Source organism: Mustela putorius, unplaced genomic scaffold (genome assembly GCF_011764305.1).
Source record: "Mustela putorius furo isolate JIRA1106 unplaced genomic scaffold, ASM1176430v1.1 tig00004197_pilon_pilon_pilon, whole genome shotgun sequence".
In the NCBI taxonomy this organism is placed as follows: domain Eukaryota; kingdom Metazoa; phylum Chordata; class Mammalia; order Carnivora; family Mustelidae; genus Mustela; species Mustela putorius.
The window spans coordinates 134,751-161,494 of record NW_025422312.1 but is presented as its reverse complement, the minus strand read 5'-3'; the positions used below and the strand labels follow the sequence as shown (position 1 = coordinate 161,494).

The window sequence follows — 26,744 nt, the reverse complement described above, 5'->3', positions numbered from 1 at the left end:
CATATGGTTCTTTTCTTTTATTACTGTGATCCATCACATTGGTTGATTTGCAAATGTTGAACCAACCTTGCATCCCAGGAATAAATCGTTCCTTGTTCTGATGGATAATCATTCAGTTTCTTCTCCTTATCTTTCCCCTCCTCATCCTCCTCCTTCTTTTTTAAAAATTTTAATTTAATTTTTCAGTGTTCCAAGATTCATTGTTTATGCACCACACCCAGTGCTCCATGCAATATGTACCTCCTTAATACCCACCACCAGGCTCACCCAACTGCCCACCTCCCTCCCCTCCAAAACACTCAGTTTGTTTCTCAGAGTCCATGGTCTCTCATGGTTCATCCCCCACTTTGATTTCTCCCAACTTCCTGGTCCTCTCCTTTACCCAATGACCTCTGTGTTATTCCTTATGCTCATAAATAAGTGAAACCATATAAAAATTGACTCTCTTTGCTTGAATTATTTCACTCAGCATAATCTCCTCCAGTCCCATCCATGTTGATACAAAAGTTGGGTATTCATCCTTTCTGATGGAGGGATAATACACTGTAGTATCTATGGACCATATCTTCTTTATCCATTTGTCCGTTGAAGGTCATCTTGGTTCTTTCCACAGCTTGGCGACTGTGGACATTGATGCTATGAACATTGGGGTATAGATGGTCTTTCTGTTCACTATGTCTGTATCTTTGGGGTAAATACCCAGCAGTACAATTGCAGGGTCATAGGGCAGCTCTATTTTTAATTTCTTAAGGAATCTCCACACTGTTCTCCAAAGTGACTGCACCAACTTGCATTTCCACCAACAGTGTAAGAGGGTTCCCCTTTCTCCACATTGATGGATAATCCTTCTTACGTACTGTTGTATCCTAATGGCTAGGATCTTGTTGAGCATTTAGGCATCCATGTTCATCAGGGATATTGGTCTGTAATTGTCCTTTGATGGAGTGAAATTGATAGAGTCTTTGTCTGGTTTTGGGATTGGAGTAATGCTGGCCTCATAGTACAGGTCTGGAAGTTTTCCTTCTGTTTCTGTTTTTTGAGACAGCTTCAGACTTCTTCTTTAGCTGTTTGGTAGAATTGCCCTTGAAGGCCTTCTGGCCCTGGACTCTTATATTTTGGGAGGCTTTTAATTACTGCTTCAATTACCTTGCTGGTTATTCCTGTATCTTCAGTTGGTCAAGTTTTTCCTTCTTCAGTCTTGGTAGTTTGTAAGTTTCCAGGAATGCATTCCTTTCCTCCAGACTGACAAGTTTGTTGACATATAGCTGCTGGTAGTAAATTCTAATAATTTTCTTTCTCCTTGGAATTAGGCATGATTTTCCCCCTTTGATTCATGATTTTATGAATTTGGATCCTTTGTTTTCTTTTGGGTAAGTCTGGCCAGAAGTTTATTAAGCTTATTAATTCTTTCAAGAAAACCACCTTCTAATTTTGTTGATCTGTTCTACTGCTTCTCTGGTTTGCATTTCCCTGATCTCTGCTCTAATCTTTATTATTTTCCATTCTCCTGCTTGGCTTCATTTTCTACTCTTTCTCCATTTCCTTTGGGTGAAAAGTTACCTTGTGCATTTGCAATTCTCCTAGTATTTTGAGAGAGACTTAGATAGCTATGTATTTCCCCTTTAGCACTGCCTTGGCAGTATCTCATAGATTTGGACCAATATGTTTTCATTTTCGTTGGTTTCTGTGAATGGCTTAAGGTCTTTTTAAATTTCCTTGTTGACCTAATCATTCTGTAGCAGGATGCTCTTTAACCTCCAATTGTTTGAGTTCTTTCCAATTTTTTCTTGTGGTTGATTTCTAGTTTCAACGCATTGTGATCTGAAAATATATAGGGGATAATCTTAGTCTTTTTGTATTGGTTGAGGCCTGATTTCTGACCCAATCTGTTATCTGTTCTGGTGAACATTCCATGGGCACTCGAGAAGAAGGAGTATTCTGTTGTTTTAGGGTGGATAGTTCTATATCTACCTTTGAGGACCATCTGGCTCAGTGTGTTATTCAAAGCTCTTGTTTCTTTGTTGATATTTTGCTTAGATGATCTGTCCATTGTTATGAGGAGTGTTGAAGGCTCCTACTATTAACACATTATTATCAATATGTTGATTTGAGGATTGCTACCCCAGTTTTCTTTTGAGGTCCATTAGCATTGTAAATTATTCCCCATCCCCTCACTTTCAGTCTAGAGATGTCTTGATTCAAAATGAGTCTCATATGGGTGTGTCCTGCTTTTTCATCCAATGTATAACCCTCATTCTATTGATGGGAGCATTTAGCCCATTAACATTTAGAGTGACTATTGAAAGATATGAATTTAATACCAGTTTATTGCCTGTGAAGACCCTGTTTCTATAGATTCTCTCTTTCTTTCTGGTCTATTTAACTTTCAGGATCTTTTTTTTTTGTTTGTTGTTGTTGTTGTTGTTAAGTAACCCCTTTATTATTTCTTTTTGGGCTGGCTTGGTGGTCACATATTATTTCATTTGTCTGCCTTTCCTGGAAGCTCTTTACCTCTCCATCCATTCTGTATGACAGCCTTGCTAGATTAAGTATCTTGGTTGCATGTTCTTTTCACTGGTACACTGAAACTGTCTTATGAGACCTTTCTGGCTTGCCATATCTCTAATATGATGTGATATGACTGATGTTATTTTGATGTTCCTCCCTCATTACATAAGAAGCTTGCTCTCCCTAGGTATTCTCAGGATAGAGTCTTTGGCTGTAAGATTTGCGAGCTTCAGTATTATATGTTGGGTTGTTGGTCTATTTTCAATTATTTTGGGAGGGGTCCTCTCTGCCTCTTGGACATGGATGCTTGTTTCCTTCCCCAGATTAGGTAAGTTCTTAGCTATGATTTGCTCAAATATGCCTTCTAGTGCTCTCTTTCCACCCCATTAGAGATCCCAATAATTCTGACATTGGAACATTTCATAGCATCATTAATCTACTTTCATGGGGTAGTAGGTACTTATTTTTGTTTTCCTGACCTTTCTTCCTTTCCATCAGCTTATCTTCTAGATCATTAATTCTGTCTTCTTCCTTATTTACCATAGTGCTAGAGTGTCAACTTTTGACTTTAGACTCATAGCCTTTTTAAGTTCAGCCTGATTAGATCCCATTTCAGCCCTTAAAGATTCTATACTGTCACTATTGCTCTTTTCAATCCTCACTGTTGACTTTATGATTGCTACCCTATTTCTGACAACTTGTTTATATGCATATCCAGTAGATCTGTGCACAGGACATTATCTCAGGTGCTTTTCCTTTGAGAGCTCCTCCCTCTACTCATTCTGTTGAGGAATGGTTAAACAAATAAACAGAGTCCAAAATACTAGCCATATACACAATGTTGATGAAAAATTATTAGTTGATAAGCAACTTAAAAACATAAGCTGGGGGGTGCCTGGGTGGCTTAGTTGGTTAACCAGTTGCCTTTGTCCAGGGTTATGATCCCAGGGTCCTGCAATTGAGCTCCACATCAGGCTCCCTGCTCACTGGAGAGCCTGCTTCTTTCTTTCCCTCTGCCTGCTGCTCTGCCTGCTTGTGATCTCTCTCTCTATCTCTCTGCCAAATTAATAATAATAATAATAATAAAACCTTAAAACACACACACACACACACGTTGGGAAATAAGAATCTATTTGATATAGGAGCAAGGGTAAAAAAAAAGAATAAGAAAGTAAAAGAGAAATACAAAATTTTAGACTGAAATATAAGTGAGTTGTAAGGGAATAGCTGGAGCTCTTTATATTATTTTCACCTGGCACTGGAATTTTATAGGAAAGAGGCTTTTTCACTCACCTCTTCTTCCAGCCTGTCTTCTGGGGAAGGGACCTACTGTGGTGCTTCTCAGGCATCTTAGCCTGGCTGGAATTGTCCCACCCCTTGTCAGGGAGTTGCGCTTAATGTGAGCTGGGCATCTGTGTGCCTTGTGTTCCCTGTGATCTTTCTACTTCTCTTTAGAGAGTCAGAGCAAATATGGATGTGCCAGAATCTCTGGCCCTAAGCTGCAAGGTCAAGGTCCCCTTTCTTCAATAAACCCTCCAGGTCAAACTATCTCCATTTCTGCCTGTTCCAAACTCCACAGACTTGCACTATTCCTGCATTCTGCAACTTTGAGAAGTCTTCCTGGGACCACAAGCAATTTTAACTTGTGCAATTGGTAGTAGCTGTGGGCTCATTTGTGCACCTTTTTCTGTAGCTCTCAGGTCACACCTAGTCCACCCCAGTGTCCTTTTGAGGGTTATACCACCCTGGGAGTGCTTTGCCCTATAATGGGCACAGTCTCTTTGTGTGCCAAACTGCTGAATCCCATGGTTTCCAGCCACTGCACCTCTGGGGTGGGGGCAAGGGGTATTTATGCGGACCCACGAACATCTCTGCTCTTTGTGACTTTGCAATTGCTAGTGGCTGTGGGCTCACACATGCATCCTATTCCTCTGCTTCCAGTGCACAGTGGGATACCACGCAAGTGTTGTGGGCCACAATGCGCTGAGAGCTGTTGCCCTGTCATGGGCAGAAGCCATTTTATAGCTCCCCAAGGATGTTTAACTCTCTGCATCCTTAGTGTGCTTCAAGGGTGGTCAGGCAGAGGATGCTCTCCCTACCAGCCCAGCTCATCATGGTTTATGGTGACTGGAGCCAAGAGTTTCTTCTGGGCTTGCTGACCATAGCTCTCCTGCTACACTGGTTAGGCACTCCATCGGTTCAGGCTCCCCCATTCTTTCTGTGTCTTCTGTGATCCTGAGACCAAGAGCAATTGTGGTCTCACAATAGGGCACCTAGAATTTTGCCCTATTCATCCCTGTACCCGTTTTAGAAAAGGGTGTCTCACTAGAGCAGATTTCCAAGGGTTCTGATTTTTTGCTCTGGTGTTATATCACTTTCTGGGGGCCATATTATGGAGGACCCTCCATCTATCTTCCAGTAATTTCCCTCTGGAGATTATTTTGCAAAAGATAGTCATTTTCCTGCTTGTAGAGATCCAGATAAATCTTACATTTCAAGTTGAATTCATGGGTGTTCAGAATGGTTTCATAGGTATCCAGCTAAATTTGAGGGACCCGATGAAATGAGGTCCCCTTCTCTGCTGCCACCTTGCTACCCCCAATTTCCTTTTAGAATTCTTAAACTTATATGTCTTTTCATGATCCTTCCTGTCATTAGACCTTAGATTGACAACCTTCCTTTTGCTTTCTCAAAAGTATTATGCTAAATTCATTTTAGTGGTCTCTCTGACATCTATAGGATCAGGCCAGCTTTCTGCATGTACTCACTCAGTGTCTGAAAATTATGTTATTTTCATCAGGAGCACACAAAAGTTGTTGTCACTGAGTGGTGTGTGTGTGTGTGTGTATGTGTAGGGGAGAGAGGTTGAGGCATGTATAGCCTTGGTGGTTTCCATGAACAAGTCCCACTGAGAAATTTGTGACTGAGTCATCACCCATGAATGTATCTTCTTGATGGAGTCTATGATGTAGTTAATAGAATCTTCATCTTTTCAAAGCCTTCAGAGTTATGTCACTCTACCAATCCTTTTCTACTCTCATTATGCAGCTAATGAATCAACATTCTTGACTGGATGAGGGAGAACTGAGCCTCTTTGGCAACATTCCATATAGTTGGGGAAGCTGAGGGGACCATTCATAGGGTCTCATTTTTCTGTGGGGGAAATCATAGGGTGATAAGATTTTTCTTGTCCCTAAGCTGAGTGATCTTGGCAGAGAAGGGATATGAATAGTCAGCCTGTTCCCTTTACTCTCTCCAATGCATCCAAACTTGGTTTTATCTTGTTGTTGTTGTTTTGTTTTATTTTCATTATGTGGTGAAGCTTCCTTTCTGTACTTCTACAAATGTTCTCTTGTCTGTGGATGATGGCCTAATATAGTGTTTTGACCTGAACTGTAGCTGAAGCAGGTCACAGGGCAGGGTCTATTGGCAGATCTGAGATAAAATTATGCATTATCTGAAACTGAGGTGTGTAAAATTACTTTTGGGTCTCTTGGCATTTGGTGCTGGATCCCCTATCTCCTACAGAAGCACTTGTGTGCATGATTCTTGATATGTAGGACAACAAAACAGGGATATTGATGTCACCATTTTTAAATGTAAAATTCCATAGTAATAAGTGCATTCACAATATTTTACAACAGTTACCACTGTGTATTTCCAGAGTTACTTCATCATCCCAAACAAAAACTCCATGCCTATTAAACGTAATTCTTCAATTTAAAGTGGAGCTACCCTAGGACCCCGCTATTGTACTACTGGGTATTCATCACCAAGATACAGATGTACTGAAAAGAAGGGCCATGTTCATAGCAGCAATGGCCACAGTCACCAAACTGTGGAAAGAGCCAAGATACCCTTCTACAGACAAATGGATAAAGAAGATATAGTCCATACATACAATGGAGTATTATGCCTCCATCAGAAAGGATGAATACTCAACTTTTGTATCAACATGGACAGGACTGGAGGAGATTATGCTGAGTGAAATAAATCAAGCAGAGAGAGTCAATTATCATATGGTTTCACTTACTTGTGAAGCATAAGGAATAACACAGAGGGCATTGGGTGAAGGAGAGGAGAAGGGAGTTGGGGGAAATCGGAGTGGGAGACGAACCATGAGAGACTGTGGACTTGGAGAAAAAAACTGAGAAGGGATATGGTTGAGACTTGTGGTAGGTATTAAGGAGAGCACACATTGCATGGAGAACTTAGTGTGGCGCATAAACAATGAATCCTGGAACACTGGAAAAATAAAGTTTAAAAAAAACAATAATTTTTCAAATTAGATAAAAATTAAAACTATTTTGAAGGTATCCTTGACAGAGATAATCAGTGATCATTTACAAGGCAACATTTATACAGACTATGACGACAGCCTACTCTGGATTCTGGAACAACTTATAAGTAGCTGAAAGTCCAAATAAGGTCTTTTCCCACCTTAGCTAAGTAAAACTGAGAACCTGTATTAGAACTGTTAAATAAGATTCTTTTGTGGCCCAGTAGTCTAAGACTAGAGAATGGAGGAAGATTAATGGATGAGTGTTTGCAAGGGACTTTTAGAAAAGTTTGTATCAAAATATCTTATTTCTAGATTGTCAAATAATTCAGTTTCAGTTCATCTGACAGAGCAGGGAAGGAAGATATTTTCATAATGTCAGCAAATCAATTTCAGCAGTATATATCTGACATAAGAACTCAGGTAAGATTCTCAGAGGATTAAAAAAGTCAGTTGTAGGGATTTTGGAGAGTGTTGGGATATGTAGAAGGAAAATAAAAATCTAGTTTCTACCTAACTTAGGTCGTTAGGACAAGATACTCCTGTTGCATCATGTTCAAAATCATTTTGTATCTTACCAAGATCTGTTAAACTTAGAAGATGAAAAAAAATACCTATTTTGGATTTTCTTATAGTTTTTGTTTTTACCTTTCTTCCTGACCTTCTACCCACCTGGGAAGAGAGAGTGTTAACATTTATACAAATTAGTGAGTAAAGAAGAGGAAGGTGGTAGTGTCTTTTGTTTAGATTCTGAGGAAAGAGAGAGTTTAAGTTGTATTGACAGTGCTGAAATTTTAGTCACTCTTTTATCTGGATTTCAGAGGAGAAATGAAGTTCACTCATTAGAGCAATATATTGTTAAGGAAGAGTGATGAAAATGTAGACATAATTGTCCAAGAATAGAAACATGTTTACCACTGACCCCACAATACTCTATTGATTCACTGTAACATTTATTTTAACTGCTAAATTTTTCTTTCTGGAGAACACATCTCTGTTATCCAAGGCATAAAGAAGGCTGAAGAATGGTAGGCCTTAATATTTACGATTTAGAGATTCAAGAGTCAGAGTTGAAGTAGACTCAGTGCAAAAGCCAGAAGTTTTTCAATCTGACCCTTGCTTACTATTTGTGAATCATGGGGATCAGTATTTCATTTCATCTTCTCCAAGGCTGAAAAGATGATTCATTTCATTTAGCAAATATTTATTGTGCTAAGTTAGATTCTAAAGTGTTTATAGATAGAAAGACAGATGGGAATAAAAGAGGCAAAAGTTCTGACCCTTATAAATATCATATTTTTGATAATGCCTTTGGTGTCACAATTGCTCAACACTATGTGTAAAAATAAAATTAAAAAAAAATGAATAAATGGTTCCTGCAATGCTATAAGAATAGTGAAATCTCTTCCCTTGGCTATATAGATAAGTAACCTACTTCACTTTCTTGAACTTTTCTTTCCTATTGGAGAATTGGACTAAATAATGTTTCTATATCTTCTAAAATTAGTAAGAGAATTAAATAAAATTACTGTAATGAAGTACTTACGTTGTACTTGGCACTCAGTTATTCATTAGCTCTTTTTTTTTTTTTTTTTTTTTTTAAATACCGTTTCTTTCTGCAACTACAAAGGAGACCAGGCTGAAGGGATGCTAATAATTTTTAGAATTTTTAAAGTTAATAAAAAGAATGGGTATGTTTCATCTGTTATACGAAAATGAGGTAGTCAATTTTTTTTTAAGTTATTAGATTCCAATTCATTAACATGACAGTGTACTATTAATTTCAGGTATACAATACAGTGATTCAAATATTTTTTGCTAAATATGTAGTAAGTGGACATGTACGTACATATGATTTAACTATATTAATTTTCAGTGATTTAAAGGACTTAGCAACCCAAAGTATATAAAATCGTAAGAGCAGCAGTTACTGGTAGGCACTAAAACATGCACACGGGGAGAAAGTAACTCCAATTATTAACTATGATTTGTAGCAAAATGAAAAGTATAAATGAAATTTTTCATCTACACATCCACACCAAAATTTACAATGTTCAGTTTAACCATACTGTTTAATGTGGTCTACGTACTGATTAACTTAACAAAAGTACCAGGATGTGCCGCACATAGATAAAAGCTAACCAGAATAATTGTTCTTTTTCTAAGAGGATGAAGAACCTTTAATTAGGCTGCTTGGTAATTTTTCCCTACATCATCACTAATGACTTTTGGCAGGTTTTATATCTTGGTTAAAAACATAGCAAACGAGGGGCTTAACTCTTCCTTCCCTATGGAAAGGGTATGTAGAATTGATACATTGAAGTCCCACATTCAAGTAATTTAAATGTATGCATTTGAGGGCTCAATGATCTGGCCCAATCTCTCTCCTTCCTTTTCTACCTTCCTCCCTCCCTCCCTAATTTCTTTCTTTACTTATTTATTCCCAAAGTGTTAACGATCTTGTAATTGTACGACAAATTTCATGAACATGGCTCTAGCTCCTTTTCCCTTCCTCCTTGCTGAACCCACCACGTAATTTTGCTTGCCAACTCTCGGTCATAATGAGAATTTGGGACGCCGTCATTTCCGGTGAAGACAAGTTCAAGTCTCGCATCGCGAGACCGTGAGGCCGTGCGGGTAGTCAACGGTCGCTTCTGAGGTACTTTTCCATCTTTTCAGAGAGGCAGGTAACCAAAATCGAAACAAAAACTGTGTAAATTATTACTAGTTCATTGTGCCTTAATCTTAAGAACAACATGTTGCTATTTTAGCTCTCAGCGATGATCAGACTTCTGAACAGGTTAATTTCATTAATTTCACAAAACACAGATGGTGTGTGTGAACTTTTCCTCTATTGACCCTCCTTCAAACTTTTTAGTTTTCCCCTTAACATGCTATTTTTGTCAGGCTTTTACGCTTTTATATATTTCTTTTAGGTATTTGATGTATTTTTTGTTTCTTTTTCACAACACCTATTTTGACTTTGCGTCTTAATGTTTGTCCGTCTATTCTGTGGTTCAGTACTGTTTAACTTGGACGCTCTTAAGATACTTCTCTTAATATTTTTCTTCTTTTCTACTTTTCCTTGTGATTTCTCTCATGGTTTAATCTCGTTACTTTTAATTTTTCTTTGTATGCTTTTTCTGTTAATCTAATTTTGAATCTTTTTGTTTATCCATTTTTTGTGTTCATTTGTTCTTTTTTCTTTTTTTTTTTTTTAATGGTTCTAAGTAATAGTATTGATCTTTGTTTCTTTCTGTTAAAGTCATTGGTCTTTTCATAAATTTGTCCTCACCAGTTCTTGAGGTTTTTCCCCTTGTTTTCTTTTCACTCATTCTTTCCCTACTTCTATCTTTAGGGAAAGAGTTCTTCACAGATAGAAATGTTGCCATGTATCTTTGTATTCAGACTGCATGTGCTGGCTCTTTAATCTCTATTTCTTATTCCCTAGGCAATATAATCTTTTTATATCCTCTCTCCTGAAATGTCTTTGACTTTAAGCTTTCTTGTGCTTCCTTCCTGCCCCTAATTTCCTCTTCTGCCTTTTTTCCCTTCCTTTCATTTTTTTTTTCTGAGTCTTTTGTGTTGTCATTTTCTTTGTGATGAAGTCTTTGTTTCTTCATCAGTGCTTTTAAAAAATGTCTTTTGGTTTTCTGTTGCCCTGTATATTGTTTCTGTCTAGTGCTTCTTTCTTCCCGTAAATCTCTCATGTTTATCCATACATTCATTTCTATCATGGTTTATTTATGCCTTTCTCATTAAGTAAATAATATTTGCCTTGCTCTTTCTTTCACTTTCTCTCTGGTTTCCCCCTTCCTTTTCTTATATACCCTTTCTCTCTTATTGCCCCTACTTTTTTTTCCTCCTTTAAACTCTCATTAAACTCACTTCTCTCTTCCCATGCATCAGCTTTTACTTATGTATTTTCTCATTTTGCATCTTCAGTTTGAGACTTGCTAGATTTTCCACATCTTTATAATGGTTGTTTCATGAGAGTCCAGAGACTCTTTTGTTTACTGTTATATTCCAAAATACAATAACAAATGCATTTTGTTCTGCTTTTTCTAACTTTCAGTACTACATTTCTTCATATCTGAATATCTCTTTTAGCTATTTCTGTGGTTTGTGTTTATTTTATTTTTCTCCTCACGCTAGCTCTTTGTTGCAACAGGTTATGAAATGTACTGCTATAGGTGCCTTGCATATTTTTTTCTTTCTTTCACTCTGTATTTCCATTTTCTGTCCCTGAGTTTCTCTATTTTATGTTTTTTTCTACCACCCCCACTCTGATTCCCACTTTCTCTTATTTTCTAATCTTTAGTGTTTCCTTCCCAAATTTGCCCTACTCTACAGAACTCTTTCAGGATCATTTTCTCATTTGCTGCTATGTTATCACTAAAACTCTCTTCTTGTTTCAGTTTTGTTTTGTTTTCCTTTGATCTTGGTTATTTTCCTTTTTTTTTCTTGTTTTGATATTTATTTTTTCGTTCTCTTTATTTTCATGTTTTCAAGGTATTTCACTCTCCTGATCTGGCAGTTAGTGTTGTCCATTTCACTAGAGATTATATATACTTGTTGATGGTCTTTTTTCATCTGCTTCCATGTACTATTAAGGGGAAAAAAATTAAAGCATAGCAGCAAGGGTCAGGAGCACCTTAAATGCTTTCCTTGTTTATCTCTCTCCCTTTTTAAAAGATTTCATTTATTTATGCATGAGCAGGGGGTGGGTGCAGAGAGAGAGGGAGATACTGACTCCCTGCTGAGCAGGACCTGGAATTGCCACTTGAGCCAAATGCAGATACTTAACAGAAGGAGCCACCCAGGTACCCCTTGATTATCTGTTTCTGATCTTTATCTTCCTCCTGTTATCCAGCTTCTTAAATCTTTGTAGACAGAATTATAAACTGGATTTCTTTGATTTTAATTTTTTTTTTTTTTTTGGTACTTTACAGGACTTAATGTGAAAATGGCTGAGGAAGACTCATCATCATCATCATCATCTGCTTCTGCCTCTCAGGAACAAGAACAGCTTAAAAACAGTGACTTGGTAGTTTTCTCTGTGGCTGCAGACCATCACACAGATGATTTGACTGAAGCACCCGCGACTCTGTCTAATTTTGCCAGTATCAAGCTTGGCACTGGGTCTGTCAAAAAACTAGTAATCAAAAATTTTAAAGGTAACATAATAATCATTTAAGATTTCAGTTTTAGCTCCTCATACCTTATTACTGTTTTTCTATTTTAAATTCGGAGAGATCCACAGTCTGAGGCACAGTTAATTTTTATAAGATTTAGGAACATTATTTTTGCATTCTGAAGCCTTGAGTCCCAGCCATGATATAACCACAGAATAACATTTGCCCTTTTGAAAATCACTCCATGGTTCATTTCTTTGTTTCCCTCTAAACTACATTTTAAGTTCTCTGTTTGACTTTGACATACCTTTCTCAACAGCGACAACTTTGTAGATTATATTGTTTCCTATCTTCTCAGTGAGTGGATCTTTCATATTACCGAAAAGTGATCTCACATAGATTGTAAAAAGGCGACAATTTAAATTTCTGATAAGTTATAGAGTGTTGGTGAAAAAGTATGCACTTGGATATAAACAATGAAATCATAGAAAATCCATTCCTCAAAGTTGATGCATTTTAGTGTTTAAAAAATTCTGAGGAAGTATTAATATAAAAAATAAGAAACTCAACAGAATTATTGAATCAATTATTTTCATGTCAAATTTGTAAAATGAAATCCGTAACATGGGTATGTTTGAATTTTAAAAACCAACATTTTTGGTATCTGGTTGCTCATTTTTAGCTTACAGAGTTTAAAGAATTTATGCCAATCTCATTGATATCTTTAATTACTGGGAAACAATTTGACATTCTCTATTTTAATTAATATTATTTAATAACTCCTATTTTTTAGTTCTTTCCTGCACAAATGCAGCTCTTCATTGTAAGTAAAACTTCAAATATCACAAAATTTCTGTTTAACATGGCAAATTTTCTTTTAATATAAATATTTTTAACATTTTCCCATCTGGTTTTTCCCTTTGTTTTTTATCCAGAACCTAGTACGTGCTGGATTTATTAGGCAGAAGTTTGACAATAGATTGTTGAAGTGTAAAAAGCATTCTTTAAGAACTAAATAATATTTCAAATAACATGAGTTTTTGGAATTCATGTTATAGTCATGCATTATTAAATGATTGAAGATTTGAAATTCCAATATTTTTTATATATTTTAGTACTTTTTAGGATAGATGTTAGCAACTAGAATGTCCTGGTCTATGAAAGTTCCACTGAGCGTGGAACTTGACGTGGGGCTTTTCCTCGGACTCTGAGATCATGACCTGAGCCAAAACCAATAGTCAGATGCTTAACTGACTGAGCCATCTGGATGCCCCCAATTCTGAACTAAATAATTTTAATCATTTTCATTTAATCAGTTTATTTTAATCACCCAAATATGAAACCCCATAGTCATAAACATTATCATTTCCCTGTCCATCCCTTTCCCCTTCCTTTCTATCCCCTACCTGTCAGTCAGCAGTTTGCTTTCTGTCCCTGTGGGTTTACATGGTCTGGATGTTTCATATAGATGAAATCATTCTACAATTGGCCCAACTTCTTTCATGTAGTATAGTGCTTTTGAAGTTCAGTCATTGTGTGACATGTGTGAATGCTTCATTTTTACGGCTTAAATAAAATTCCATTGTATGAATATGCACACTACTTTGAACATTTACATATGAGATTCTGTATGAATGCCTGTATTTAGTTCTTTTGGATAGATACCAAGAAGAGAATTGTGGGATCATATGGTGATTTTATGTTTAATTAAAGAACTGCTAAACTTTTCTACATTGTCCATATAATTTTATATTCCCACCAGAAATATGCAGGGATTCCAATTTCCCTGCATCCTGTCAAAAAATTTTTTATATCCTCCTAGTAGTATGAAGTTATATGTCACAGTTTTGACTTAAATGTATCTATTTACGTATTATGTTGAGCAAATTTTCATAAGCTCGTTGGCCATTTGTATATATCCTTGAAAATGTCTGTTTAAATCCTTTGTTAATGGGGTTTATTTTTTTGTAGATGAGTTGCAAAAGTTTTTTATTGTACATACTTGATTATTATCAGTTATATGATTAGCAAATATTTTCTTGTATGTTGACGGTTGTGTTTTTGCTTTCTTGATTTTCCTTTGATACACAGAAATTTTACATCTTAACTTAGTGACCTCTCTAATAAATTATCTAATGTTTGTACCTTTGGTGTCATGTATGAATCTATTGCAAGATGCAAGGTCATGGAGACTTATCCCTGTGTTTTCTACTGAAAGCTTTATAGATTATGATTTCATATTTATATTTAGGCCTTTGATTTTGAATTATTTTTTGAACATATTAGGATAGCAGTTTTTCTTCATTCTTTTGAATGTGGGTATCTTGTCCTATGCCATTTATTGAAGACTGTTTTTACCCACTGAATGGTCTCAACATATGTGTTTAAAATAAATCTGTCTTAAATGTATGATGATACTACATTTTATAGCATTTGACATTGTCCTCCAAACATTTTTCTCCATAATCTTGTGTTAATTTTTTAGATAAACCTCTGATACTAGAAAACTATACTGAAGGAACATGGCAAAAATTAAAAGAAGCTGTACATGCTATCCAGAACAATATCTGTGTTAAATACAGTTTGGAAGAACTCTATCAGGTATGTGTCATTTTTGGATATAACTACTCATTAATCATAATGGAGTCAGGGTTTATATTAGTAATTGTATTATATTTGCTTGGATCTCTTGTCATCATGCACTGTAATGGAATCCATCATAGTTTACAATCATGCAGTTCAATTTCTGTATTTATATCTGATGGATTTATTTAGCTACAAGTATGCTGGGTATACTCTGCTTTTATGTATATATTCTCATTCTTCAAGTTATTATAATTCGGTTTAATTTAGCAGAGTCTGTGTACGTTTTTCTTTAAAAAGTCTGGAAAAGCTTTTTGTTGAAATGGGAGAGATAGTTTGATTTTTATTGTTAGAGTCTCTTAACATTTGTTTCCCTATTTCCTTTCACATACGTTCCTTTGTTTTCTTTCCTAAATTCCACATATGAATGAGATCATTGTGGCATGTGTCTTTCTCTACCTGACTTTTTCACTCTCTAGCTCTATCCACATTGCTGCAAATGGCAAGATTTTTGTTCCTTTTTCTTTTTTTTTTGGATGACTGAATAATTTTCTATTGTAAATATACCACTCTTCTTTATCCATTAATCAGTCGATGCACATTTGGCTCTCTCTTTAGTTTGGCTATTTTTATAATGCATCTATAAACAACAGAGTGCATGTATCCCTTTGAATCTGTATTTTTGTATCTCCTGGGTATATACCTAGGAGTGCAGTTGCTAGATTGTAGGTTAGTTCTATTTTTAACTTTTTAAGGACCCTCCATGCTGCCTTTAAGTGGTTGCACCAGTTTTTCATTCCACCAGCAGTGGAAGAGGACTCCACTTTCTCCACATCCTTGCCAACCCCTGTTGTTTCTTTTGCTATTTTAACCATTCTGACAGGTGTGAGGTGGTATCTCCTTGTGGTTTTGATCTGTATCTCCCTAATAATGAGTGATGTCCATCATCTTTTCATGTGTCTGGAGCCATCTGCATATCTTCTTAGGAAAAGTATCTATTCATGTCTTCCCATTTCTTTACTAGATTATTTGTTTTTGGGGGGCTTTGAGTTTGATAAGTTCCTTATAGATTTGGGATATTAACCCTTTATTATACATGTTGTTTGCAAATATCTTCTCCTCTTCTGTAGGCTGCCTCTGAGTTTTGTTGTTTATTTCCTTTGCTGTGCAAAAGTTTTTTTATCTTGGTGAAGTCCTAGTAGTTCCTTTTTGCTTTTGTTTCACTTGCCTCTGGAAACATGTACAGTAAGAAGTTCTTGTGGCTTGGGTCAAAGAGGTTGCTGCCTGGTTTTGGTTGGTTTCCTGTTTCACAGGTCTTTCATCAGTTTTGAATTCATCTTTGCTTATGGTGTAAGAAAGTACTCTAGTGTCATTCTTCTGCACATGGCTGTCTAGTTTTCTCAATACCAGTTGTTGACAGGACTTTTTTTCCACTGGATATTCTTCCTTGCTTTGGTGTTGATTAGTTAGCCACAGAGTTATGGTCCTTTTGTAGGTTTTGTCTTCTGTTTCATTTATCTGTTTCTCTGTTTTTGTGACTATATCATACTGCTTTTTGTTTAGTTTTGTTTTATAGTACCCTACTGTTTTGATGACCATAGCTTTGTTAATATAGCTTGGAAACTGGAATCATTATGCCTCCAGTTTTGTTTATGTTTTTCAGAATTGTTTTAGATATTCAAGATCTTTTGTGGTTTCATATAAATTTTAGGATTGTTTCATCTCTGTGAAAAATGCTGGTGATGTTTTGATATGGATTGCATTAAATGTCTAGATTGCTTTGGGTACTACAGACTTTTTTTTTTTCTTGGTATTACAGATATTTTAACAAGTTTATTCTTCCAATCCATGAATCTGGGTTGCTTTTCCATTTATTTGTGTCTTCTCCAGTTTTTTTCATAAGCGTTCTATTGTTTTTGGATACATATCTTTAACTTCTTTTATCTCTTGGTAGTATACTTTACTGGTTTTGGTGCGATTGCAAATGGGATTGATTCCTCGATTTCTTTTTCTGCTGCTTCGTTACTGGTATAGGGAAATACAACTGATTTCTGTGCATTGATTTTATGTCCAGTGACTTTGCTGAATTCAGGTATTACTTCTGGCAACTTTTGGGTGGAGTTTTGGGTTTTCTACCAGAGTATCATGTCATCTGCAAATAACAAAATTTTGGCATCTTTCTTTCTTCCTTTTTTTTTTTTTTTTGTGACTGGCTAACTTTAATTTGTCAAAATAAATCTGCAGTATTTTGCATGTTAGTAATACAGTGCTGGTATTGACAGGAAAAATCATCATCTGCTTACATAGAAATCTTCATTTAGGAGCACACCTTAGGAGGGAAATGGGTATACAAGAAAGAAAGAGAGAGAGAGAGGGAGGGAGGGAAGGAAAAAGGGAGGAAGGGAGGAAGAAAGAGGAGAAAGAAAGAAAGAAAAAAAGAAATCAATCCATCCAAAACATCAAGAAAGATGCAGGCCAAGCATTTGGCATTGATTGATTGATTGATTTCTTTTTTTTTTTCTTTCTTTCTCTTCTTTCTTCCTCCCTTCCTCCCTTTTTCCTTCCCTCCCTCCCTCTCTCTCTCTCTTTCTGTTCTATTTCTTTCTCTCTTTTTCTGTTTTTCTTGTCATATTGCTTCTAGTGCTATGTTACATCCTTGTCTTGTTCTTGACTGTAGAGGAAAGGCTCTCAGTTTTTCCCCATTGATAATGATAATAGTGGTGGGTCTTTTGTTGGCCTTATGTTAAGGTGTCAAGGTGTGTTCCATCTACACCTATTTTGTTGAAGATTTGTTAAAGAATGGATGTTATATTTTATCAAATGCTCTTTCTGCATTGACTGAGAGGACCATATGATTCTAATCCTTTCCTTAATGGAAGGTGGTGTAGGCTGTTGATTGAACCACTTCTCCAGCCCAGGAATAAATTCCACTTGGTAATACTGAATAATTCTTTTAATGTTCTGTTAAATTCAGTTTGCTATAACTTCTTGAGAAATTTTTGCATCTGTGTTCATCAGGAATATTGACCTGTAATTCTTTTACATGGGGTCTTTGGTTTTGGAATCAAAGTAATGCTTGTCTTTTAGAAGAAATTTGGAGATTTTCCTTCCATTTATACTTTTAGGGAACAGTTTCAGAAGAATAAGTATTACTTTTTCTTTAAATATCTAGTAGAATTCCCTTATAGGCCATCTGGCTCTGGACTTTTGTTTGTTGGGAGATTGAATCAGGATTACTGATTCAATTTCTTTGCTGGTTATAGATCTGTTCAAATTTTCTATTTCTTTCAGTTTCAGTTTTGGTAGTTCGTTCATTCCTTCCTTCCTTCCTTTCTCCTTTTTTAAAGATTTCATTTATTTATTTGACAGAGAGAGAGAGCACAAACAGGTGAAGCATCAGGCAGAGCAAGCAGAGGGAGAAACAAGCTCCTCACTGAGCAAGGAGTCCAATGTGGGACCCAGTTCCAGGAGCCTAGGATTATGACCTGAGCTGGAGTCAGCCATTTAATTGACTGAACCTCCCAGGGGTCCCAGTAGTGTTTATGTTTCAAGGAACTTGTCCATTTCTTCCAGGTTGCCAAGCTTGTTGCCATATAATTTGCTCACAATTCTTATGTTTGTATTTTTGTGGTGTGGTTGTGTTCTCTCCCCTTTCGTTCCTGATTTTATTTATTTGGGTCCTTTCTCTTTTTGATAAATCTGGCTAGAATTTTATCAATTTTATTATTTATTTCACAGAATCGGTTCTTAGTTTCACTAATGTGTTCTGTCTTTTGTTGTTAATAACAATGTCATTTATTTCTGGCCTAATTTTATTTCTCTTCTTCTGATGCCTGTATAGGCTTTATTTTCTCTTCCTTTTCTAGTTCCTTTTGGTGAAAGGTTAGGTTCTATATTTGAGGTAGGTTTCTTTTGCAATATGTTTCCCTCTTAGTACTGCTTTGCTTCCTCCCAAAGGTTTTGTACTACCATGTTTTCATTTCCATTTGCTTCCGTGTACTTGTTTATTTCTTCTTGAATTTCCTGATTGTTGGGGTGCCTAGTTGGCTCAATTGGTTAAGTGTCTGACTCTTGTTCTCAGCTCAGGTCCTGGTCTCAGGGTCATGAGTTTCAGCCCCACGTTGTGCTTAGAAAGAAAAAAAGCTATTGTTTCCCTGTTCGCTTTCTGCTTAGATGAGCTGTCCACTGCTGTGAGTGGGATGTTCAAGTCCCCTGCTATTATGGTATTATTATTAATGCGTTTGTTTATCTTTGTTATTAATTGATTTATGTATTTGTGTGTTCCCAAGTTGGGGCATATATATTTACCATTGTTAAATCTTTTTGATGGATAGGCCCCTAATTACATTATAATATCCAGCTTCATCTCCTCTTATAGTCTTTAAAATTTGGTTTGTCTGAAAAGAGTGTGGCTATTCTGGATCTCTTTTGAAGTCCGTTTGCATCATAGGTAGTTCTCCATTCCCTCCCTCACTTTCCATTTGCAGGTGTCTCTATGTCTAAAATTAGTCCCTTGTCGACAGCATGTAGATGAATCTTGGTTTCTGATACTGATATCTTTGGTATCTGATTCTGAAACCATTCTGATACCCTTTGTCTTTCGATCAGAGCACAGAGTCCATTTACATTCAGAGTAATCATTGAAAGATGAATTTAAGGTTATTGTGTTACCTGTAGAGTTGTGTTTCTGGTGTTGTCCTCTGTTCCTTTCTAGCTAGTCTTTGTTACATTTGATCTTTTTTCCCCACTCAAACAGTCCCCTTTAATATTTCTTGTGGGGCTTAGTGTTCACAGACTCCTTTTATTTTCATTTGTCAGGAAATTTTATCTCTCCTTCTATCCTAATTGACAAGCTTACTGGATAAAATATTCTTGGCCCCATGTTTTTCCCGTTGAGTAGGTTGAATATATCCTTACACTTTCTTCTAACCAGGCATGTTTCTGTGGGCAGATATGCTGTAAATTTGATTTATCTTCTCTTATAAATTAAGAACTATTTTCCTTTGCTGCTTTCAGGTCTCTTGTATTTTGTGAATTTGACTATGACTGCCATGGCAGTGATTGGCTTTTGTAGAATTTAATGTGAGTTCACAGTGCTTCTTGGATTCTGATGTCTGTGTCCTTCCCCAGATTAGGAAAGTTTTCAGCTAAAATTTGGTCACCTGGGGATGCCTGGGCTCAGCTGATTAAGTGTCTGACTTTTGATTTGGGTTCAGGTGATAATCTTATGGTAATGAGATTAAGCCCCACACTGGACTCTGTGCTGGTATGCTTAGTCTGTTTAAGATTTTCTCTCTCCTCCTCCCTCTAACCTGCCTCCTGCCTCCACCCACCCCTGCCATCCCTTTTGTGTGCACTCTCTCGGCTCTCTCAAAAAAATATTTTTGCTCAAATTAACCTGCCTCTTTTTTCTCTTTTGCACCTTTTGGGACACCTATAATATGAGTATTACTCCATTTGAGAAAGCCGCTAAGTTTGTTCTATACGTCTTCCTTCATGATTCTTTGTTTCCCTCTTCTTTTCATCTCATATTTCATCATTTTATCTTCTGTATCACAGATTCATTGGTCTGAGTCATCCATCATTGTGATGGCATCATCCATTTGGGATTGCATCTCAGTCTTTGCATTTTTAATTTTGGCTTGACTAGATTTTAGCTCTTTTAATCTCTACAGTGAGGGATTCTCTAGTGTCTTCTATGCCTTTTAGTAACCTTACAATTGTTGTTTTATATTCTAATTTAGACATTTTACTGATATCTGTATTGATTAAATCCCTGGCCAACATTTCTTCCAGTTCTTTCTTTTGGGCTGAATTTTTCCATCTTGTCATTTTGGAGGGAAAAAAAAGTAAAATCTAATTACATTTTTTTTTTAATTTCAAAAATAAATAAAGAAAGCTAGATCCTAGGTGTATTTTTGTCAGCTTGTTGTAAGAAGCTTCCAGAGGTTGTTTCCTCTGTTTGTAGTTGTGCAGCTTTGTTCTTGAAGACTTCCAGTTGAATTCTGGGGTGTTCAGAATGAGTTGATATTTATTTAGCTGTATTTGAGGAAGGAGGCTAGTTGGGTGCCCTCATTCTCTGCCATCTTACCCCCACACCAGAGATTTTTTTTTCTTTTTAATTCAAAACGTCCAGTTGTATTATGACAACTCTGGAAAGCAGCTCCGGCCCTTTCCCACAGTTTGTTGCTATTGCTTTTGTTTTTTTGTTTTGTTTTGTTTGTTTGCTTGCTTTTAATCATTTTTCTAGACTTTTTTTCTTTGTCATATGTGATCCTTGTTCTATTAGTATAGTGGTTAGCTACTTATTTTATTGAGATATACTAAATATTACAGCCAAAAAAAAAAAAACAACACAAAAGTTTTCTCTGCTCTTGAAGATTACATTTGTATTGGGGCATTCCTTCATTGGTTAGCCCTGCTATTCACAACTCTTAGATTTCTTTCATTATATTTGGGTGTATCCTAGATATAAGCCTAACGTGAAATTAGGGTCTCTTCAGCTCTTTTCCAAGAATGTTCTAGGATATGTTCCACCATTTTTGGTGACATCATTCCAGAGGTCAGTGGAGTGTATTTTAATATAAATAAAGTGTTTTTTAATTGTTTTTACAGGCATTTTAAGCCACACTTGATAAAATTGTGTATGTAATTATTTTATTATGTTATTATTTTATTCATTATCTTAAATTCATTTCTTAATTTTTAAATTTTATACAAAGGAAAAAAAATAAATTTTATGCAAATATCATGACCTTTAATATTCTGAAAGGTAAGAAGTGGTTTAACTTATGATTTAACCAACTAATGTGAGGGAATTATTTTAAATTTTGAAGAGTTAATTATGGTGACTGTCTGAGTATATACTGATTTGAATGGAAGAATTTTAAATACATTTTCTGAATTATAAATGCTGAAATATCTTTTTTATTATTTAATAGTCATTAAGTTCCTATTCATTTATAAATTCATATGAAATTCATACTCAGTATTCAATATTATCAATAAAGGTGGAAGCAGTAGTTTAAACTGTATTTTGTTTTTTCATCTTACATTTTTAATTTTCAGAGTGTTGAAAATCTTTGCTCCTACAATTTATCTGCAAACTTATATAAACAGTTGAAGCAGCTTTGTGAACAGCACATCAAAGCAGAAATTCATCAGTTCAGAGAGTATCCTTTTTTCTCCCTTTGTGTTGTTTTTCCTATTTTGTCCAATTTCCATGTCAGTATCAGTTGAGTGGCGTAATTAATTTGGCATATGGGATTAATTTTGTTTGTATAAGATGTAGAGATGCTTGGACCTACGGTTAGCATTAATCAGTTTTACCAAGTACTGTCTTTTGGAAGTTGTATCTTCCATTTGCAGAATGTGTGTCAGTTTTAGAATATAAGCTTTTTCTTAACATTACTTCATGTATTCTTTGGATACTGGCCCTTTTCTAAAGAAAATGGATAAATGCTGGCAAAATCATGGCAGACAAATGGTAGTTTGTAGAAATTGTATTTTTAGTTAAGAGAATTATTATGGAATGTGTTAGATGGTCTATAAAAGAAATAATCCAAAGTGTAGTACTCATGCTTTATTTAAAAACAGATTTGGAAAGGATTTTATGGTAGAAGTCTATTCTTAGTTCTTTAAAATTTCAACTGTAATTTACTGGTTTGCTTACAGTTTGGACATTTTTTTTCTAAGAGGTAATTATATTTTAGATATAGTAGTATTTAGCATTAATTTGAGATTAAATGAATGTCACAAAATACATGTCAGATTGGGTTTCACTTAGTAAGTACTACCTGATATTAGTAATTTATCATCTGAGGTTTGAATATACAAGGGAATGTGCCATAAAGGAATTGGAGCTATAACAAAGGGAATTATACTAAATTAGACAGATAAACTGTTTAAAATATTTTGACATAAGATATTTATGTGTTTTGAGGATGAAAATATGATGCAAATTGTGGTCACTTTTCAATTTTGGTATAATAAACTATGAGATAATATAATGTGTTAATACTATTACTACAAGTTTTAAATTTTTATTTAATGTGTGAAAACAAAACTATGAATTTAAATCTTCACTGATGGAAAGCGTTTTTCCCAGTTTCTTGCATAAAGACAGCTAGAATAGACTAAACTGTTCATATTCTTTAAAATAGTGATAAGAATTTATATTTTTTTAAATATAAAAGGGATGGCCCACATAAATTATGACATGAAAGTATTTATCTGATTTTTTTTATGGTTCTTTTTGAAAACATCTTTATTGGGCCATAACTGATATATGATAGGCCACAGATACTTACTTGAGCTTACAGTTCAGTAAGTTTTGACATATTTATACCCCTGGGAAGCCACCACCACAATCAATAGTGAACAAACATACCAACTCCAAAAGTTCCTCTTACTCTTGGTTGTCCCTGCCCCTGGGACAGAACAGGAGCTGATATACGTCCCCTTACTCTGACAGCAAAATCTTTGGCTGCCACCATAAGGAGAAGAAAAAGCTAATGCTCTGTGCCTCTTGTGGAGCTTATCTTACAGGAATTCAAAGGGAGAGGATGTGAACTTTAACTATTTAACTGATTGTTTGGAGTTGTTAAAACCATTCTCATTCATTTCTGATTCTCTCTCATATCCTCCTTAGTCATATAGGTGGCTACCACATCACAGCTTTCTAGTCTTCACACTTACTTAGAAAAGTGATCATGAGTCTTGGCTCAAAATCAAGGCTGTGAACTATGCAACTATCAATATCCTTAATCTCATGCAGCACTGTTACATGACAAGATTCTCTGGACAGCATAATTATCCCTTCCTGTAACACTTCCAAACGCTCTATGCAGAGCTCCAAGGGGAATCAGCAAAGAGATGCCATAAATGTTTTAAGTTAAAGCAAAAAGTACAAAAGGCAAAAAAATTTTCTAAAAACAAATTATCTGTGAGTACAATCATTGCCAAAGTTAAGATTGTACAAGCATATTTTAAAATCTTATAAATTTAATCACATTATTTATAGAGATTGTGAACTTGCCACAAAAGTGAAAGACCATATTTAGGCTGTCTTTCTGGGTTTTTGATCTGTGATCCAAATCCAAACAAACTGTGATCCAGTTTGAAGGATTGTATGTAAGGGGAAACAAGCATGCTATATATGTTACTCCATGTCACATTGGACCAGATAAGCTGGAAAATACTTCCTGGAAAAATTCGTCGTTTAAGATATTATCAGACTTATCATACTTTGTAGGATCTTATCTCTTTATTACCTCTCTGGTTTTCTCTTGTTTCTCATTTGGTTTTCCCCATCTGAAAGCAAGTTTGCATTACACATAAAGGTGTATTTTAATTATTAATACTCTATTTCTTTTTTTACATGATGAATTCTTTACACATTTTTGAGATATAATTGAGACATAGCCTTGTGCAAGTTTAAGATATACAGTGTGATGATTTGATACATTTATATACTGCAAAATGATCACCGCAGTAGCACCAGCTAACACCTTCATCACCTCACATAATTACTGGAACATTTAAGGATTTCATTAACTTTCAAGTGTTTTTCAGTATAGAGGGTGTTTATTTTCACCACCTTGCTTTACATTAGATCTCTAAAATTTATTCATATTGTAAATGAAAGCTCATATCCTTGCAATTATTGTTTTAAAATTGAAATGACTAAAAACTTATTTCTTAACAAATTCACTTTAGTAACAAATTTTTGTTACTAAATTTATCACCAAATTTAATCCTTAGTGTTTTCTCATTTTATTTTTCTAGTATAGCAGATATTAGCATATAACACGGTAGTGAAAATTCTCTGGTTTCATCAATACTCTTTAAAAATATAAAGGGGTCTTGAGACAAGAATATTTGAGAACTGGTATTGCTGTATATGCTCACATTGCAATTAATTTATACACAACCATTATATTCAGAGTAAAGAATTCTCTTGTTACTCTGTGTGTCTTCAAATACAAAGCATAAGATCTTATATTTGTACATAGCCTTGGTCCTAGGTAGGTATTCCTGTTAATTCCTCATATTTCTTCTTGTTTTATTATCCACAACTCTAGCTCTCTTTTATTTTCTGTCCTCTAATCTTCTATTGTTTCTTAATTTTTACATGAGTAAGCTATGTAAGTTTTATTTATATTTCTCCATTAATCTTTATTTTTTAACAACTAGCAATGTAGAAAAAAAGTGAAAAATTTGAAAGGCTCTCTTTCCGAGATAAATAAATACACTACTGACCAGGTTAGATTTATAGATTGATAGTGATGTTTATAAATAATGAGCTTTTCTTAAGATTTAATAATTTAACCCCAAAATTTTTCAGACATAATGTTTTACCTTTGTTTTATTTCTGACAGAGCATGATTAGGAACATTTTTCTGTTCCTAGATAGAACTTATGTTTCTCAAATTTCGATGTTGTCTTCCATTTGGTAAGGATACAATTAATTACTTGAAAAATTGAAAAATTACTTGAAAAATATGTAATTTGTGATCACTTTTTTATCTCCTAACTGAAAGAAGACCTAGTAAGATAAATTTATAAACTTTCAAAAATAATTTCAAAAATATGTATTTCTCTATATTTTTCATGAAACAAAAATGTTTTGAAATTGTATTTGATTACACAGTATCACAGATTATATGTTAATTTTTAATTGATCTCTGTTAATAAACTATTTTATTTCAGAAACATACAAATTCTAAGATATATTCTAAGATATTTCATATACTTTATTATTAAAACACTAGAAAGTCAGTAAACTGAAATTAAATTGTGTTAATGAAGGCTGAAAAATCTAAAATGGAGTGATTGTAGCAGCTTTGGAGTCATCCTAAATTTTATATTATTTTATTTTTTTAATTAAGGAATTATGCATGACATCCCATATACTTAATATACTCTGAAATCTTATTTATTTTGATCGATTTCAGACCATCAAAAACAAAATAGAAGAATTTAGCCAACTGTAGGTAGAATGAACTTTACATCACAGTGTATTTTCTTTTGTGTGGGGGGAAGTGCAATATATATAAAAAAGTATAATTGATGGCAAAAAAACACACAAATTTACAGAACAAAATTACAAATATTTTACCAAAATATTATTTATTTAGGCAGGTTTTTATTTTGTTGTCATTGTTTCAGGGACATGGGCCTTGAATTATTTAAATCATATATAATTTGTGATCAGAATATTCACAGCAGGATCATAGATGGAATTCTTCTGTTGATTGAAAAAGAAAGAAATGGTGAAATGATTGATCGATGTCTGATTCAAAGGCTTTTAACTATGCTTTCTGATCTACAGGTAAGTAATTCTTTAAGTTTAATTAAATTGAAAATTGATTTCTAACCTGATATTTTAAAGATAAGTTTCAACTGAGGTTTTTTTGTTTGTTTGTTTTTAATATATTCCATCTTAGATTTACCAAGAGTCATTTGAAAATAAATTCTTAGAAGAAACAAGCCAGTTCTATGCAGCAGAGGGAAGGAAGATAATGCAAAAAAAGGAGGTACTTGAAATTGAGATGACAGTTATAAATTCTTTCATTATCTGTGGAACAGATCATTAAATCCTTGTGGAGATGGTTCTCCATCTCCAATGAGATGTTTATAATTCCCATATATATTTTGACATATTTTTCTTACTGAAACTTTTTTTTCTTTTCTTCTTCTTCAGTCGTGCTAAAATTTTGTCAGTTTTGTTGACCTTTTCAAAGAACCAGCTCTTAGTTTTTAGTTTTTTTTTTTTTTTCTGGTTGGTTTTTTCATTTCTATTTCATTAAATGCCACACTATTTTTTTTGCTTGCTTCAGGTTTAGTTTGATCTTTTCGTAGTGTCTTTAGGTAGAAAATAGGGTTAAAAAAAGTTAGGGTATTGTTTTGAGATATTTCCATTTCAAATCTATTTATTTGCAACTATAAATTGGGTTAAAAAAAGTTAGGTTATTGTTTTGAGATATTTCCATTTCAAATCTATTTATTTGCAACTATAAACTATAAATCTATTTATTTGTAATCCTTAATTTTCAGTACATTCTGGCTTTATTTTCAATCACATTAAAGTACTTCTTAGTTTGCCTCTTGATTTCTTCTGTGACAGATTAGTTGTTGAGAAATGTCATGTTTAATTTCCACATATTTGTGAATTTCTCAAATTTCTCAAATTTGGGAATTTCTCAAAATATCCCATTTTCACTCCAGTTGTGAGTAAA

General features: G+C 34.7%; 1 protein-coding gene across 1 annotated transcript in view; it reads left to right on the top strand.

The window, feature by feature from the left end:
• The first annotated feature begins 9,394 nt into the window (after nt 1-9,394).
• Nucleotides 9,395-26,744, top strand: part of LOC123389925 (cullin-4B-like) — a 140,063-nt gene continuing 122,713 nt past the window's right edge. The window contains exons 1-8 of the mRNA XM_045072828.1: nt 9,395-9,474; nt 11,740-11,964; nt 14,408-14,523; nt 21,574-21,677; nt 21,922-21,991; nt 24,885-24,958; nt 25,675-25,837; nt 25,953-26,042. Of these exons, the coding sequence (XP_044928763.1) occupies nt 11,754-11,964; nt 14,408-14,523; nt 21,574-21,677; nt 21,922-21,991; nt 24,885-24,958; nt 25,675-25,837; nt 25,953-26,042 (828 nt within the window). The 5' untranslated portion in view covers nt 9,395-9,474; nt 11,740-11,753. The remainder of the gene's footprint in view (nt 9,475-11,739; nt 11,965-14,407; nt 14,524-21,573; nt 21,678-21,921; nt 21,992-24,884; nt 24,959-25,674; nt 25,838-25,952; nt 26,043-26,744) is intronic.